A 17070-nucleotide genomic window follows, 5' to 3' on the forward strand; every position below is an offset into this window, starting at 1 on the left:
ATATTCAAGAAAAGTGCAGGACCTTACCAAATAAAACCTAAAAACACTCATATAAATATAAATTCATGCTTCTTAGTTGTGCTCAAATTGGAGGACATTTTGGAATTCCTCTTGGAGAGAAAGTTGAAATTTAGGACCAAGCTGACTAGATGTTATGACCGCAAAGGAGGACAAGGCACTGCAAAAGTTAGGACACTTGAGAAAAATGTAGAACAGTACACAATAAAAGCTAAAAATATCAACATATATATAAATTCATGTTCCTTAGTTATGCTAAAAATGAAGGACATTAAAAAAGGTTGAAATGTAGGATATGTCCTGGAAAATAATAATGTCTGGTCATTCTGGAAGTGACCAAGGAGGACAGGGGAGAGCTCTAATTGTTAATTGTTCTGAAGTTTTTTGACATTTGGTGGCTTTTTCCAGATCTCCAAGACACCCAGTTATTAACATTGCTACTAAGGTCTTAAAAACTCAGGACTGTGGCTTCCTTGAGTCTACCCACCTGTAACATAGTCTTTCTTTGTAGGAAAAATAATTAGCTGGATTATAATTCCCAGACCCCTGATGGCTGCAGGATCCTGGGACCTATAATCCAAAAAATTAATTTTTCCAGATTTTGCAGAAATTGTTGTAAATGAGATTCCTTGGAGTAAAGATCTGGACCTACAATCTTTAATTTAAAAGCAATATGGAATTGTTATAATGTATGTATGTACATGATTATAATATAATGTCATGAACGGGCTGAGTAATTACTTGAATAGATGGCATCAATATCCTAGTGACTGATTCCAACACATATCATTGGTTCTTCCTTTAAAAGGATTATCTGGAACAGGTATATATAACAAAATCCTGTAAACTCTTTTTTTAAAAAAAACATTTAATGGTCCTGTGTTTTGGAAAGTGTTTATAACTCCATTGATTTATGCTGAAGGGTATGTATGTTTTTGATATGAAAAATCTAATCCTATGTGGTTTTATGGAATATAGTTAATTTAGTGTTGTCTTGTCTTTTTAATACTTATAGTATATTTGTATTTCTTTTTAGTTCATTAAGACCTTTTCTCGTGAAGTCTGAAATACGTTGGATTATTTTAAAAAATAAACAGTTGACCATTTTGGAGCATGCAGATCTCATCTCCTCACTGTTTTCTTCCTTGTGTCTGTATGTTGTTTGCCTTCAAGTCGTTTCCAATTCATGCCGACCCTAAAATGAAACTATTGCAGGGTTGTTGTTTTTTTGGCAAGTTTCTTCAGATTTTGTTTGCCATAGCCATCCTCTGAAGCTGAGAGGATGTGAGTTACCCACGGTCACCCAGTGGTTTCATGCACCTGTAATACAGACTTCTTCCATAAGAAAAACAATTAACTGCCTGCAGGATTCTGGGACCTGTATTCCAAAAATTAATTTTTCCAGACTTGGCAGAAGGTTTTTTTTAAGGTTCCTCAGAGTAAATCTGCAGTGAAGTGACAGGCATTCAGGTTTCATCTGCTAAATAGTAAATTTGTTTTGCAACATATCACATGAGGATTTTACAGGATTAATTTAAGGATAAAGTGTATTTGTGGCAATGGCAGTTTCTCCAGATCCTGTTCCAGTTCCCACAAACAATTCAGCATTGATTTTCTATTGTATTTTGTTGAAAAGACATTTAGTGCTGGCGTGGGCAATGTAATATCACAGTGGAGATTATCAGACGGGGGACGAAACATCTTTGTCCCATCCTTGTCCCATTCTCATAGCATGATCCGAGAAGATTTTCATATGATTTCACATTATCCCATCCGGAAAGTGCAACTGACAGTGATCGTGCGAAACACTTTCAAACAACATCACACAGATCCCACCATTGTCCTGTCAGTGAAGCAGCTTTGCCCAGCATTTTGCATTAATGGAGGTTCACGTTAATGCAATGCCGCTTCAATAATGGGACAATGGCGCTACAATCTGAAAGCTTTTCATAGGATCACAGGTGAAGATGGGATAAAGATGGGAGAGTGATCCTGTTCTTATCCCGTCCCTGTGTGATAATCTCCAGTGATAGTTTACTTTCCATTTGGAGAGCATGACAAGGATTTTAGGGATTCACAGACATTTTTAAAATATAAAGCTATTTGGATTGCCTAAACAGAGTAATCTCTATAGTAAGATTTCCATCATGCATTTGTCTAATATTTAGAAGATGCTGAAAATGACTTCAGGATTCATTAATAATTCTTGCAAGTGCAAGGTGAAAATTTAAAACACCGAACCGTAGAATCATAGAGCTGGAAGTGGCCACATGGGCCACCAAATCCAACCTCTTGCTCAATGTAGGATCTTTAGCCAGAACATTTCCAGCCAGTAGCTGTCCACTCTCTTTTTGAAGATGTCCAGAGAAGGTGACACCATCACCTCTAGGCAATTGGTCCCATTGCCAAACAGCTCTCACTGCAAGATGTTCCTTCTAATGTTTAATCAAAATCTACAATCCTATAACTTAAAACCATTAGAATTGGTCCTCTGAAGCAGCACAGAACAGGCCTGCCTCCTCCTCTATGACAGCCTTTGAGATATTTCAGGAGTGTGACCAGTCTTCTCTTCACCAAACTGAAACATGCCAAGCTCCTTCAACCTCTCCTCATATGTTTTGTTCTCTATACCTTATCATCCTCGTTGACCTTCTCTGAACTCTTTCCAACTTGTCTTTATACTTCTTAAAATAAAAAGTGGGGGACAGAGAACATTTCCTGCTCAACTGAGCACTTACAAGAGCAAATCTCAGATGTGAGAAATTATACTCAACCCAGCACCGAAAGAAGAAAAGTTCCAGCTTTAGCAAAGCAAAATAATCTGTCACCTTTCTACCCTCCAAAGTGATCAGTTAAAGGCAGTTTGTTTGTTTATTTAATTTGTATGCCACCTTTCTAAGGCAGCTGCCAGAGACACTAAAAAAAAAAAACAAAACAAAAAACCCAACAACCCACAGTAAAATAAATAAATGCAATTAAAATCACCACATAGAACTATATAAAACCATATACAAGACATCCCATTTTTAAAAATAAAAATAAAATAAAGAGGTTTCCCTGCTTATACATTAAAAGCCTGCTTAAACACCAGTCTTTGCCTGCTAGTAAAAGGAAAGCAAGGAAGGGGCCAGGCTAGTCTCTCATGGGAGCGAGTTTGAAGATGGGAACGAGTTTGAGGATGGGAACAGCCAATGAAAAGGCTCTTGTGTCCTCATCAAGTGAGCCTGATGGTGTCAGGACAGAGAGAAAGCCTTCCACTGAAGCTCTTGGGGCTCTAGCAGGTTCCTATGGGGAGATATGGTCTTTCATAGTCTATATAGGTCTTTATAAGTCATAACCAGCACTTTGAATTTATTGTGCCTAAAAACTGATTGATAGCCAGTGAAGCTGTTTCATCAAGGGAGTTATATGCTCCCTATAACTGGCCCCAGTTAGCATTCTGGACACAAGCAGCCCCGTGTAGTGTGTTACAGTAGACCATATGGAATGTAATAAGGGCATGTGTCACTGTAGCCAATCTGAGATCTCAAGGAATGGGCACAGCTGGCATACCAGTTTTAGCTGTGCAAATGCACTCCTCATCTCTGCTGAAACCTGGGCATCCAGGCTCAGAGTTGAATCCAGGTAAACACTGAAGCTGCAAGCCTGAGATTTCAGGAGGAGTCTTAACTCCATCCAGCATAGGCACAACCTCTATTCACTGATCTGTCTTACAGCTGACTAATTGGACTTTGCAGTAGTACAGTATTTGGTATGCAGATCTGAGAATTACATGGTTTAAACACTATTTTTCTTAGACCAGTTCAGAATTAGGTACTAACAACAGTGCAAGAACAGGATTGTACTATAGTTAGATATTCCCATGTAGTGAGAAAAATACATGTAAGCATATTTACGGTATAATAAATGAGAACATTACTATTTTGTGGTGTCTCAGATTAAGAAACAGCCATTCACTATGGGATAGAAAAGATAAATCATTATCAAAGGCACTGCATCAAACTAGAATCCATAGGTGTAACAGTCTAATAATCCACACTCATGGATTCTTATAAATTTAAGTGCTGTTGATTTCAAGAGGACTACTTAACATGAATAAATCTGAATCCAGTTAAGTGTATACAGATGTACACAAATTACAGTGTGCAATTACATGAATTTTACCCAGTCCTTCCAGCTACATTATAAACTGTTCCCAAAAGGATAGCCTTGTTAGATTATAGCCTGAGTCTATATTACCTCTATAGCCCTAGTTGGGCTAGTGTACAAAAGGCCATGCTATTATACACTTGTCAGTCTTTCTCATGCCACAGCATTATTGATTTTATTGTTAACAGATTTTTATTGTAAACTGTGTTATCCAATTCTCTGTTAAATCCTGACAGATGCCAAATCCAGATGAAGAAACTGATGTAAGTAAATATTTGACTAGGTCTACTGAGAGCAGCTTTGGTCCTGTCCCCCCCCCCCCCCCGGGTCTCCCAATTAGAGTTGCCACGTTTTCCAAAAACCAGTATAGGATTGCCTTCTCTGTTGTAAGTCCAATATCAATAACACAGAGCTATAGAAAGCCTGCCTCAAGTCTTGTGAGGGCCTGCTTTGACAAGACTTGAGGGAAACATTATATAGGCTTGCCTCATGTGCTACTCATCTCACGTCATTTATGCCTATAGAACTGAGTGGAAAAAGAATGGGCACCAGACACACAGCCCCTGCTACGTTTTGTATGTAATGCAAGATTATTTTGCTGTTCAGGGATGGGTCTGTTGTGAGTATAGATGGTACCTGCTCTTCATCATCTCACCAGATCAAAACGTATGGGATTTGGGGCTGCTCTGCCTCAAACAATAAAAGATATGGAACATAATTGGCATCTGGGTCCCCTTCTTTGACCTCCAGGGTGTGGTAATTTGTATTGGCTGCCCCTACCTTGTCAGCCTTGCATTTGGCATATTTCACATTTATAATGGTGGAGATAATGACTACATGTGAGGAACTGGAAGAGTGAAAAGGTTTTAAATGGACAGTTTTGAAATAACGTAGACAATATATATGCTTGTAAAAAATGGGACAGACATTCCTTATGAAATGACTGCCCAAGGTTGGCTTTCAAATTATAGGTTTAACTACACATACGTCTGCTCCATCTTAAATACTGCTGGAGAAATGATCTTCCTGAAGACTAAAAGAGATGAGGTGGCATTCACACAATTAGCAACTTGAACAGCTTTTAAAAAGTAAGTAGCAGGCAACAATGAGAATTTTGGGCAGGATAGCAGTAGAAGGGCTTTTGTGGGCCAGATTGGCCTTCCTCACCAACTATCAGCATTGAAAGGAAAGCTCCTTTCCACATAAGGGCAAACCTTTTTCTTCTAATGCAAATAAATAAATATAACCTGAAAGATCTTCCTAATGAGATTCCACCTCAACTTTAGGAAGAACTTTCTGACAGTAAGAGCTGTTTGAAAATGTAACACTAGGAGTGTGGTGGAGTCTTCTTCTTTGGAGGTCTTTAAAATGAGGCTGGGTGGCCATGTGTCAGGGGCGCTTTGATCCTGTGTTCCTGAGTGACAGGAGTTTGAACTGGATGGCCCTTGTGTGATTATATTCTCTCTCTCTCTCTAATAACTAACAATATAATGAAAACATCCAATGGTATGTTATAATTAAACACCATAAAAATGTATGAGAATACATACGTACAGAATACTGTACAAAAGGCACACTGTTTCACAAACATGACTTTATTGTAAAAAACATGCAAAAATAATTTACATACAGTTTAGAAAGATTAATATTGCTTAATTCTTCCCTTTGCCTCACCTTACTTTATAACAAGTAATTTTTTAAAATTTAGAAAATTATATGTAGCAGTCTTTTGTATTACAAAACACTTTAGCCCTTTAAAGTAAGGTAGTCATCCTTTTAGTAACCTGAGAAGACAGTCCCTATTGAATTTTCTTTCCTAGAATTTCAAATGTACCACCAAGTTCTTTTTCTACTACACAATGGACGAAACATTACATTCTCTTCGCTGAGATCTAGAAGTGTACATGTACAACTGAGTTCTTTTGCCTGACTTTTTTCAGAATGTACCCTCACTTATTAACCAAACTGCAATTTGCATTTGGGGAAATTCATGAGAAACTTGGCCATCCTGAAGAGGGAACTTCCAAGAAGAAAACCTAGCTCTGAGAAAAATACACATGGTTTATATTACACATCCATCTTGATTACAGCCCTTATATGTGTAAGGTTTGTCACTACACAGCAGAGATAAATAATCAGAACTTAGTTGGATTTTTTAAAAAGTATTCTGAAGACAGTATTTTAAGGAGAGCAGATATTATAATTTTTTTTCTTATAACTATTTAGAAAGTTAACAAAGTTATCAAAGAGCCTAAAATAACATCCTTAATAAATTAACTTTGGGCATGAACAGACAGGCCAAAATAAAGCTGCTTCAGATCACTTTGGAGGTATGCTGTTTAAATGCTGCATGCATCCTAAAAGGCCGGACGCTGCGCCAAAGCCATGCTCCAGTCCTAAGGACTGGAGCGTGGCTTTGGTGTAGCTTCTGGCCTTTTAAGATGCACGTGTCATTTAAATAGCATACCTCCAAAGTGACCTGAAGCAGCTTTATTTTGGCCTGTCTGTTCAGGCCCAAAGTTAAATTATTAAGGATGTTATTTTACAGGAAAATTCCAAATAGTGACCAGGACAAAAATTAACTTAGTCAGGTTTATGTTTCTTAAGTGCCTTGGCAGTTTCAAAGCTCTCCTTATGATAGCTGTACAGCTAAAACATTATAGAGCTAAACCAAAAGACAGCTTAAATGCCAATTCAACAGCAATCTCTGTGACTGAGTCATGAAAGCAGACATAAAACTCCCGAGGCTTTGGATCTTGGAAAAGTCTCCTGCAGAAAACAAACACAAATCTTAATGTCAGAACATGGTGTTTAGACAATTTTAAAAACACTCTGTTTTTGTAAGGGCTCACTAAAGAGCTAAAAATATAACTATATATGGACATCAGAATTACTGAATATACCCGTGTATAAATCTGTAAATTTTAGTCAAAAAGTTGACCTTCAAAACCTGTGTCAATTTATGCAAAGGAACTATCCCCTAGTGAAAGACAAGAGCATAATCTGTCCTAGATGCACTGAACCCCCCCCCCCCCCCCAAATTCTCTCATCCATTCAGCCTCTAGTATGAACACAAACAGTTTTATCTGCTGGGATCTTGTAAATGTTTTGACATTGCTTTCCTTTGCTTAACATAATTTGTTACAGTACCCTAAATTTTACCATCGGCTTATCCATGAGCCATATAAAAACCTATAATTTTGCTCCCAAAATTTGCCCTCGACTTATACACGAGGTCATCTTATAGTTGAATATCAGCACTTGTTTCAGAAATTCTTTACTAAGTGTATTTACAGACAATGAACCTAGTACTGTGTTAGGTATCCTAGAATAGATAGCTGGACTGTGAAGACTCTAAGACCACCCATGTAAAAGATAGGTTTGTTGAATTATAGCACTGGGACAAAGGAGTATTGATTTTAGCAGTATATAACACTTGAGGTAAAACAGAACAGGTATCATTAACTTACCCTACAACCCAGTACATTATACTTGGTGGGGTTTTTTTTTGGTCAGTCCAGTTGTCAGGAGAACATTCGAAGAGCACACCATGTTCCTTCACTTTATACAAGTCAGATTTTTTTTTAGATTCTGATTTCCCCCCCATTTTTTTAGTCTGCAATTAAAATTTATAAATATGTAGTTAATAAAATGAATTGGTACCATATATATTTCATTGTCCATAAAATCATTAAAGATACTCTGAAATACATGGTTATGGGAATTTTTTTTGTTGAAATTTATCTTTTGAAGCAGTAGTCTATTCAGCTACTTTTATATGTTCAGATTCAAAAGGTACACCATCTTTGGTAATTTCTTCTTTTTAAAATATTTATTCCCAGAGTAACTTTGCTACAGACATTTTAAAACTAGATGCAATGCCACAGACAAAGGTTACAGAATTGTGATGAAAAAATTACCATGGAATGTACTTTACAGCTTGATTTTCTTGTTAAAATTACCACTTGAAATATTTTGCTGGCATCACATTTTACCCACTTTGCTCAGCTCTTGGCCTATACCAAAAAAGACTATGTTATTTTAAAACATTATATAAGAACACATCTATTTTTGACAAGATGACATCCATCAGTGTTGAGATAAAAATACATATAGTAAAATTTATGTATTTTTTCATCCACTCTATGCTAAAAAAAAAAACAAAACCAGGTTACAACACCGTTTTGGGGGTATGTGTGGATAGTACAAATTACACGAACATCTCCCCCGCCAGCACCATCTTATCTCATCCTCTGAAATATGACGGATTATTTTACTTTATAAAAGTATATCATGGCCCACGCTGGGTCTTTTCCACCAAGCCCCAAGCACAGTAATATGGAGCGTATGTTCACATAACTTGCAAACATGAGCTGGACATTTACAGTTGGCCTTCTGAATATTCAAGAAAATATTAATAACAAAAAGCAAACTTTGCCATTTTATATAAAGGGCACAATTTTACTATGCCACTATATTTAATGAGACTTGAGCATTCATGGATTTGGTATCCATGGAAAGTCCTGGAACCATACTCCAGTGGATATAAAGGGCCCGCTGTACTCATATATATTTTGGTTTTGAAAATCTTACAAGCAGCTCTGCCTCTTACTACCACTGTCACAGCTACCCCTCTAGAAATTATTATAATGGGAAACATTACATTTGCTACAGTAAATGGTTCAGAAATTAATCAGCCTCATGATATACCTGGCAAAAAGGGATTGTATTTCATGCATCTGTCCATGAAAGCTTCTACCATTATAGATTTGTTAGGCTCTGAGGTGCAATAAGACTCTTTATTGATTCTGCCTCAAAAGACTAATATGGCTGCCTCATCAGAAATGGAATATTGTGCTTTCCCCCATATGCCAGTTGTTCCTCCCTCTCATCTCTGTATGAGGAACTCTGGGATCACCAGCTCTTCTGAGATCAACTCACATAGGGAAGCACAATACATACAATCTCTCTCAAATTGCAATTTTTGATTCAACAGCAAAAGTTGAATCTTCTGGAGAAGGGCATCTTATTATCCCTTGGAATTCTCACAAAATCTAAATAGCAGGAAAAAATAATACATGGAAATAGGTTTCCAATAGTATCTTCATAATCCTAGCTGCTGTACATAATCATTCCCCTGCATCGCTAGGCCACTTGCTAGAAGAGTATCAGCAAGGATCTATCTACCAAGGTTCTAATACCCCCAGCAAGAGGAAGCAGGCTGGCTGAGATGTTACAAAATGGTTACAGAAGCCTAAATGACATAACTAATCTCATAATGGTTGAATCACTTTTTCCAGATAATGTAAATCTGCTTTTTGACTTATCATAAATCCTTCCAGGTATTGTTGGACTACAGATCCCAGAAAACTGAGCTGGCATAGCCTAAGGTGAGGAGTGTTGGAAGTTATAGTCCAACAACATCTGCAAAGTCACATAATTCCCATTCTGATTACAATGACTTCCTCTTCCATATAGAGCATATGTGTGTATGTGGAGGAGAGATGAGCTAGAGACCTGTTTCATTTTTGGAACATGAAATAATGGCTTTGTTGATACATGTGAACAAAGCTGGCATGTGATAAATCAAGATACAGAATTTGTGCTCTGCAAAAACCAGCTCTGCCATTAATGAAACTGAGACAAAATGTCACTACTTAGCATTAGGTTTGCCAAAACAATGTAATCAATAACAGACTATAAGAATTCCTAGGGTTTTCTGCTTATGACACAGCCAGATCTTTGGATTGTAGTAAGTTTTCTACACATTATCTCAAATGGCATTTATTTCTACTTCATAAGAGAAGACTTATACTGCAATCCTGTATTCAGTTACCTGGGACTGAAGTGTCATGAATTCAATGGGGCTTACTTCTTAATAAAGGCCTGTTACAGACTGCCAAAATAAAGCTGCTTCGGGTCTCTTTGGAGGTATGCTGTTTAAATGATGCATGCAGCCTAAGAATCCGGAAGCTGCACCAAAGCTGCACTCCAGTGCTTAGGAATGGAGTGTGGCTTTGGCATGACCTCCGGACTCTTAGGACCCATGCATCATTTAAATAGCATACCTCCAAAGAGACCCGAAGCAGCTTTATTTTGGCAGTCTGTAACAGGCCAAAGAATGTAACACTGCATTGTTAGCAACAGAATAAATTTCCCCAAATAACTAAAGATAATGGCATATACCTCTCTCATCAAGGTTTGCTGGAAGATTGCACGGATGGAAAGACAACAGCGATGGAAGTTCTTAATGAGTTGCGGATGGATAGTTCCACCAAGCTGTTCTACTTCAGCATGTGTTGGAGTGATAAAAATTCCATGCATTGTTTCTAAAGAAATATAGTGAAAGAGGGTATTCTCAGGACCAGATGTCAGCCTTCAAGAACAGAAGACAAAAGTTACTGGACTATTAGCTTTACACTAAGAAATTATCCTACCATACAGAATGAATCCACAACAGGATGTGAGAAAATAAATATCACAAGTCTGGGGGGCTGGTGGTTTCCGTGTTGGAGGTGCCATGAATCTCTTCCAGGTTTTAGCCTATGTTAATGACACTTTCCAATAGGCCGAACCTACCTTGGGGATAGGCACCAGCCCTTTGGACAGGTCCTTCAAAGTTCAGTCAGACCCAGAGTGAATTCAATGGCCAAACAATATGGAAGTCAACAGCTATCACTTTTAGTACAGTTTAGCAGTTTTTATATAAATTAATACTGAAAACAGAGCGTTCTTTATGACTACTACATAAACTAGCTTTATGAGCTACTATATAAAGCATCTATGGTCATAGCAAATCTATGAAAAACAAGAGATGCTTTTCCAAACTATCTGAGGTTATTTATTCTGGTGTGCAAAGGACCAGTACCATATGGCTACCACTATTTCTTTATTGCCTGGAAACACACCAGGGAATGGCAGCCAATGGCTCATGGACTCACACCAGTACATGGATCACTTTTTTTGAGTAGCACAGATATAAATCACCATACCTAAATGTTACTATATTTTAAAGAAGCCTAAACAGGGTATCTAGCTATTCCTGCCTATATTTGTTATGAGGGAAGAATGCCAATTATTTTTTTTGGCAGTTAAGAGCAACAGAAGAGAATATGAATTAAGACTTTAGAATCAGTTTAGCTTAACTTCCATATACTATTTAGGGGTAAGAAACACATTTACTGTACTACTATTAAATCCTTCACAAGAAGGATTTAAATACATTACAAATGGACTCATGTTTTCATTAGAAAATATACAACATATGAGAATGTTCAGCACTCCGCTAATTTGAATCTATTACAGTATTTTACAATAATTTTACAAAGTTGTATACAGTTTATTTTCTTTAGTTTGTGTAGACACTGACTGCACATGTTCTGCTGTAGGGACTGCTGAGGTCTATCAATGCTGAGTTATTCTGTTTAGCTAAAATGAACTCAAGACTGATTTCAGAAGGATCTGGAATTTGAACAAAAATGTTCACAAAGAAAGAATTGAGCTGAAGCAAGTTAATAACTTTATTTTAAAAAATCATTATATTTGGTCACATTCAACTGTTGCTGACAGCCTCCCTTGCTTGTTTGAAGATTATCTAAGGAGGAAAAGTATCTTACAACTACAAACTACAGGAAGTGTTAATTTAATCCTTAGCTACTGCCATGGGATGCTGCACAGGGTGTCAGTTTCTGACCTCAGATAATCTGTTTGTCTAAATGGGGCTCCCTCATTTCTTTACTTCTTGCAGGGAATCCACCCCAATTATGGACCATGCTGAAGAACCTGACCACTCTAGGCACTATCACTACAACATCCCAGATCAGAAAACAAAAGACAAGGAATTGGGCTTAACTCGAGCAATAAGGAGAACCAGTTTGGGGCAGTGGTTTGAGTGTTGGACTAAGACTCTGGGAGACAGAGGGGCAGAACAGACTGCTGTGAAGGGACGGTTTGAAGCTACCTCTGAGAAAGCTGGATTGGGACCACAGCAACCACATGCTGTGGCCCCAATCCATTTTTTTGCCAGCCCAAAAATGCTAAATGCCATCCTTCGGCCTATGAGGGAGTAAACAGGCAGGCCAAGCTCAATCAGGGCTAGCCTGAAGAAAGAGAGCCCTCCCTCCAGGCCATCTGCCTTGGTCCAGGCCTCAGAGGGAGAGAAGAACCACTGGACCTCATCCTCTTTCCCACCACCATTCCCTTCTCCTTTTGTGTCGTGTCTTTTTAGATTGTAAGCCTGAGGGCAGGGAACCGTCTAATTATATATAATAATAGCCTTTAGGGCTGAAGGGCGGGGTATAAATACCATAAATAAGTAAATATAAATAAACAAAAAGAAGTGGCAAAATGCATTTTCCACCCTGCCGCGGTGCTCTCATATCACTCTGGTGGCATGTGGCATCTAAACACTGCACCACTGAAGCACCTGGAAGCTGACTGCCACGTGGGCAGCCAGGTGGCATGAAGCCAGCTTTTGGGAGTCATGGGGAGTGCATCATATGTAGGCCATGCCTCCAAGCTGGCTAGAAGCCAGCTTTTCATGCTGGTCTGTACCGGCCCAGAGTTGAGATCTTAGGCAAGAAAACCCATTGAATGTCTGTGGCTGTGTCACAATATCTTGGCCTTAGAGGAAGGCAATGACAAACCTCCTCTGAAAAAATGTTGCCAATAAACGCTAGTTTAGGGACAGCATAAACTGGAGTTGTCTCAAACACACAAAACACCATGACCACACAATAGAGTTACTACCAACATTCCTTTTTCTTCCTTGTTCTTGCAGCCTTCTGTGCACCTCTCAAATCTGCACCAGGAATTATCCTGAAACCCCAGAGCAAATTGTGGTGGGGTGCACAGAAGGGGAGGGAATCTTTTCTGCCAGCAATGCCTTGTGGAATGATGTAGAGAAATAAAAATACTGGATAAAATCAACAGTGAAGCTTTTCAAGCATTAGTTTAAAAGAAGCATATCAGAAGCAAGAAACATACACTTTGGCATTTAAATTACAATGATTTAGGGAACAATGAATTATAACATTGGCTTGTAAACATAAACGTGTCCCAATAACAGTTTCTTTTTTAAATACCAGCGTTCCATGGAATTCTGGTAGTTAACCTGACACAATCTCACCTGCAGTCCAGACAATGTAATTCAGAAATACTTGACACACAAAGACACACATACAGAGCATATTTGTTAGCAACTAATTATAAAGATGGAATTACCCTTCAAGTAATTATAAAGATGGAAAGCCACTTACACAAGAACATTTGTGGCTTCATGCATTGTAAATATCAAACTGACCATTAATTAACTGGCATCCTAACCATATTTTTATGTATTTGCCTATATCCTCACATAAAATATGAAGATAGCCAGAAAATATGTTTACAAGATGATGATAATAGTTTGAATCATATTTAGTCACAACTGCAGTAGAACAATTAAATCAATGTGATTTAGTTTTGTGTTGACTCACTATTCAACTATCGATTCATTGGGTCTACTTTAATTAGGATTAACCAATAGCATTTAGGCCAATCATGCTAGTGGTGGTGATGATGATAGCAATAAAAATAATAGATTTTCTTACTTCATAACATTATACAATTCAGCTTCCTTATCTGAAAGGCTCTTTTTCTGGGTTCCTAAATTAAATGGGCTTGGAAGAATATTCTTTTTTTTAGTGATCTGAAAAACAAAAACAACAAAAAAGACTCACAAGAAAAAGTGAGAATAATCAAACATTCATTTTTAATTCAAAGGTACCAAAAGCCTCCTATTAATCTAGCTCAGCAACTGGTTTGGTTTATGAATCTATGCTGAGCTGGAAGTGTTAAAAGACATGTCATGTTAATTTTCAAAGGGTCTATGTTTATTATATATATATATATATAATCAGCTTTTATTGAAAATTAATCTAATCTGTGCTGTTTATTGGAAAGAAGTACAATTCAGCACAAAGCCATATTCTATACTTTTAATAAGTTAAACTGACTTTGACTACATTATCATATTTCATTAGTTCCTCAGTTTAATATTACAAGTACTACAACACATGATTTCTCCATCTCCCCCCCCCCCCCCCCAGGCTGAACAGTGTGGAAATATCTTTGTAGGCAGCTGGGAAGAACATTAGTAGCCTAGGAGGAAAACTGTGAAGGGAACAGGACATCATCTGGGTATTCCTTGAACACTGGGATGAAGCAGGAATGAAACACTCCTCTTGCAATTACAATATCCAATATTGTAATATAATTCTAGAAGAATTATATAACCATGCCAAAAATCTTCCCATTTGCATGTCCTATATTGCAAGCCCATTTTTGGCATGTCTCACTCATTCTAAGATGTGCATATGGTGGGAAATAGATCAGGTGTTCACTCAATGGGACTAAAAAGGAGGGTGTACAAACATGCACCATTCCTTCTATTCTAAAAGGTCTTCAGAAACTAATCCCCTTTCCCCAACACAGCAGGAAACCTAAGTTTTAAGGCATAATATATATATATATGAGAAGAAAAAAGAATAGCAGTACCTTTAAAAGACTATTATTTCCATCAAGTCCACCATGGACTTTGGATTGCACAGCACGTGGATTCAGATGTCCACTCCCTACTTCAGGACTGTTGCTGAGGTTATCAGAACTTCCACTGTTTCTTAAAGGATTCGGCCTATGCATTGTTACTTTAGAATTGTCAAAAATCACCCTTTTGTTTCCTGAAGAAATTATGGAGTTTGTTGTACGGTGCAATTTGTTGCGAAGAGACAAAGTAGTCAAACTTTCTAGTTTGTCATGTGAAGAAGGGAGGAACCAATCCACACAGGATAGCAGTGGAGTAGAAGGTGATTCTAATATTGCATCTATATTTAAATCTAGTCCATCCAACTGAAGAATAGTTGCTTTGACCTGGTCCACATATATGCAGTCTGGTCCTGGCCTTCCAATGGCTTTGGAAGAACCTCCACCTGCTTCCAGCAAGACACTCAACATTAAGTTTTTCTGTAAGAAAAGGAAAAATACCTTAGCAGATTTGTTTTAAGAGCCCACCCAGTTTTCAATTTTTCCAGAACCCAAGATAATTATATAAAAATCAATTAATACCAAATACAGAATTCAGCGTAAGAGCCAAAACATTCTAACAATTTCAAAGACTAATGCAACAGACACCAATAAAATGATTGAGACACAAGAGACGTTTTAATACAGGCTGTAAAAGAATACAGCAAAGACGCTAACCTTATCTTCTCAACAGGCCTTCCAGTCACAATGCTGTGACTTAGAAGATTTTGAATCCCATCTTTACACATCCAACCTCTATAATAATCTTTGATTGATTGTGTGTACAATATATGCTTGAAACAGGGTCTTGCTAACCTAATAAAAAGATACTTAAAATGCATAAATAGAAAGGAAAAGTCTCATAGATGACTGCTGTGGAACCTCAGCATTCATCTTAGCATGCATTCTTTCTCTGCTATCAGAAAAATAACGTCATAAAATCACCAAACAAAACTTACCAAACCAACTATAAGTAAAAAGTATCTTGCTTTGGGTTCTCTGTATCCTTCACAAGAGGTCTTACATGTCTGAAGATGAGATTGCGGAAACACTTCTCGCCATATTACTAACTGACCAATTCGCTGTTCTGATGCCAAGGGCAAGAGGCAATAATGCTTGCTATACAAGGCAATATCAATGAGGTCCTCCTTTGGTAAGTGGCTACTAATTAAATATCCCTGAATAAAAAAATAAAATAAAGTAAGAAACTATACATAAATACTACCATCATTTGAGAGTGATCTACACAAATGGGTTTGCTTCACATTTTATTTGTAAAAATAAAGGTGTATATTCCTCAGCATCTCAATAAACTCAACATTAATTGTATAATTTCATAATCTTCAAAGTTATTGGGTAGGCTGCAGCTCCTTTCACCACAACTGTGAATCACTGTGTTGATTATATCTGCATTTCAAATTTATGAAATGACACACATGGAGGAAAGCAATTATATTCTATCAAGTTCATAACAGCAATGGAGGTGGACCTAAAGGTATAGTTGTATTCCCCAAACCATTCTATTTTTCTGGGCTGTCTAGTTTGTTAATGAATGATTTGTGTATGCTACACCAAAATCTAGCACAGTAACCACCAACTATCCAAGATTAAGCACATCTTAAGCCAATCTCAATCATTGCTAGATGTGTCATAATAGTTAAGACCATTTCAGTAATCCATCAATTACTATTACTTTTTCTAACTTAATACTTTCAGAAGAATAATCTGATTCCACTACACTAACTATCTTTTCAGGATACAATTACATTTTCGGAGTCCTACCTTGTAGAAGAGACAGGAGCCTAAAATTGTATACAATCGTCTCATGTCATAATAATCTTCAGACTGTAAAAGAAGAACAAAATAAAGTCACAGTTTTGCCTTTTAACTGATCAAAATAATCTAACACAAGTGTATGCTTAGAAAGAACAGTTTTATACAGTACAGTGGGACCTTGTTATCTGCTGGGGTTTGATTCCAGGATCCCCTGTGGATAACAAAATCCATGGATGCTCAAGTCCCATCAAATGTAATGGCAGAGAAAAATGGTGTCCCTTATATAAAATGGAAAATCAAGGTTTGCTATTTGGAATATTTTCAAGCCATGGATATTTGAATCCATGGATAAAAAATCCGTGAATAAGGAGGGCCGACTATACTTTAATTCATTTGGAGGGCTTCTCTACATGACTAGCAGCTATTTTCCATTGGTGAAATACACACATTTTAAAATTGCATGCAACATCTTCTTATATGAACATATTTATCATTAAATTCAAAACTGTTTTTCCAAGAAGGATATAACTCATATTATGACTGACAAGTTTAGATTACTTTTGAAAA

General features: G+C 37.4%; 1 protein-coding gene across 1 annotated transcript in view; it reads right to left on the reverse strand.

Moving 5' to 3' along the window:
- Positions 1 to 6674: 6674 nt before the first annotated feature.
- The window catches only part of INTU (inturned planar cell polarity protein), a 44371-nt gene continuing 33975 nt past the window's right edge, over positions 6675 to 17070 (reverse strand). Inside the window, exons 10-16 of the mRNA XM_089527055.1 lie at positions 16510 to 16572; positions 15687 to 15905; positions 14704 to 15168; positions 13758 to 13855; positions 10354 to 10543; positions 7638 to 7783; positions 6675 to 6936 (exon numbers count right to left, since the gene is read on the reverse strand). Coding sequence (XP_089383181.1) covers positions 6825 to 6936; positions 7638 to 7783; positions 10354 to 10543; positions 13758 to 13855; positions 14704 to 15168; positions 15687 to 15905; positions 16510 to 16572 — 1293 coding nt within the window. The 3' untranslated portion in view covers positions 6675 to 6824. The remainder of the gene's footprint in view (positions 6937 to 7637; positions 7784 to 10353; positions 10544 to 13757; positions 13856 to 14703; positions 15169 to 15686; positions 15906 to 16509; positions 16573 to 17070) is intronic.

Source organism: Sceloporus occidentalis, unplaced genomic scaffold (genome assembly GCF_023333645.1).
Source record: "Sceloporus occidentalis isolate IW3139 unplaced genomic scaffold, rSceOcc1.0.p SCAF_5, whole genome shotgun sequence".
In the NCBI taxonomy this organism is placed as follows: domain Eukaryota; kingdom Metazoa; phylum Chordata; class Lepidosauria; order Squamata; family Phrynosomatidae; genus Sceloporus; species Sceloporus occidentalis.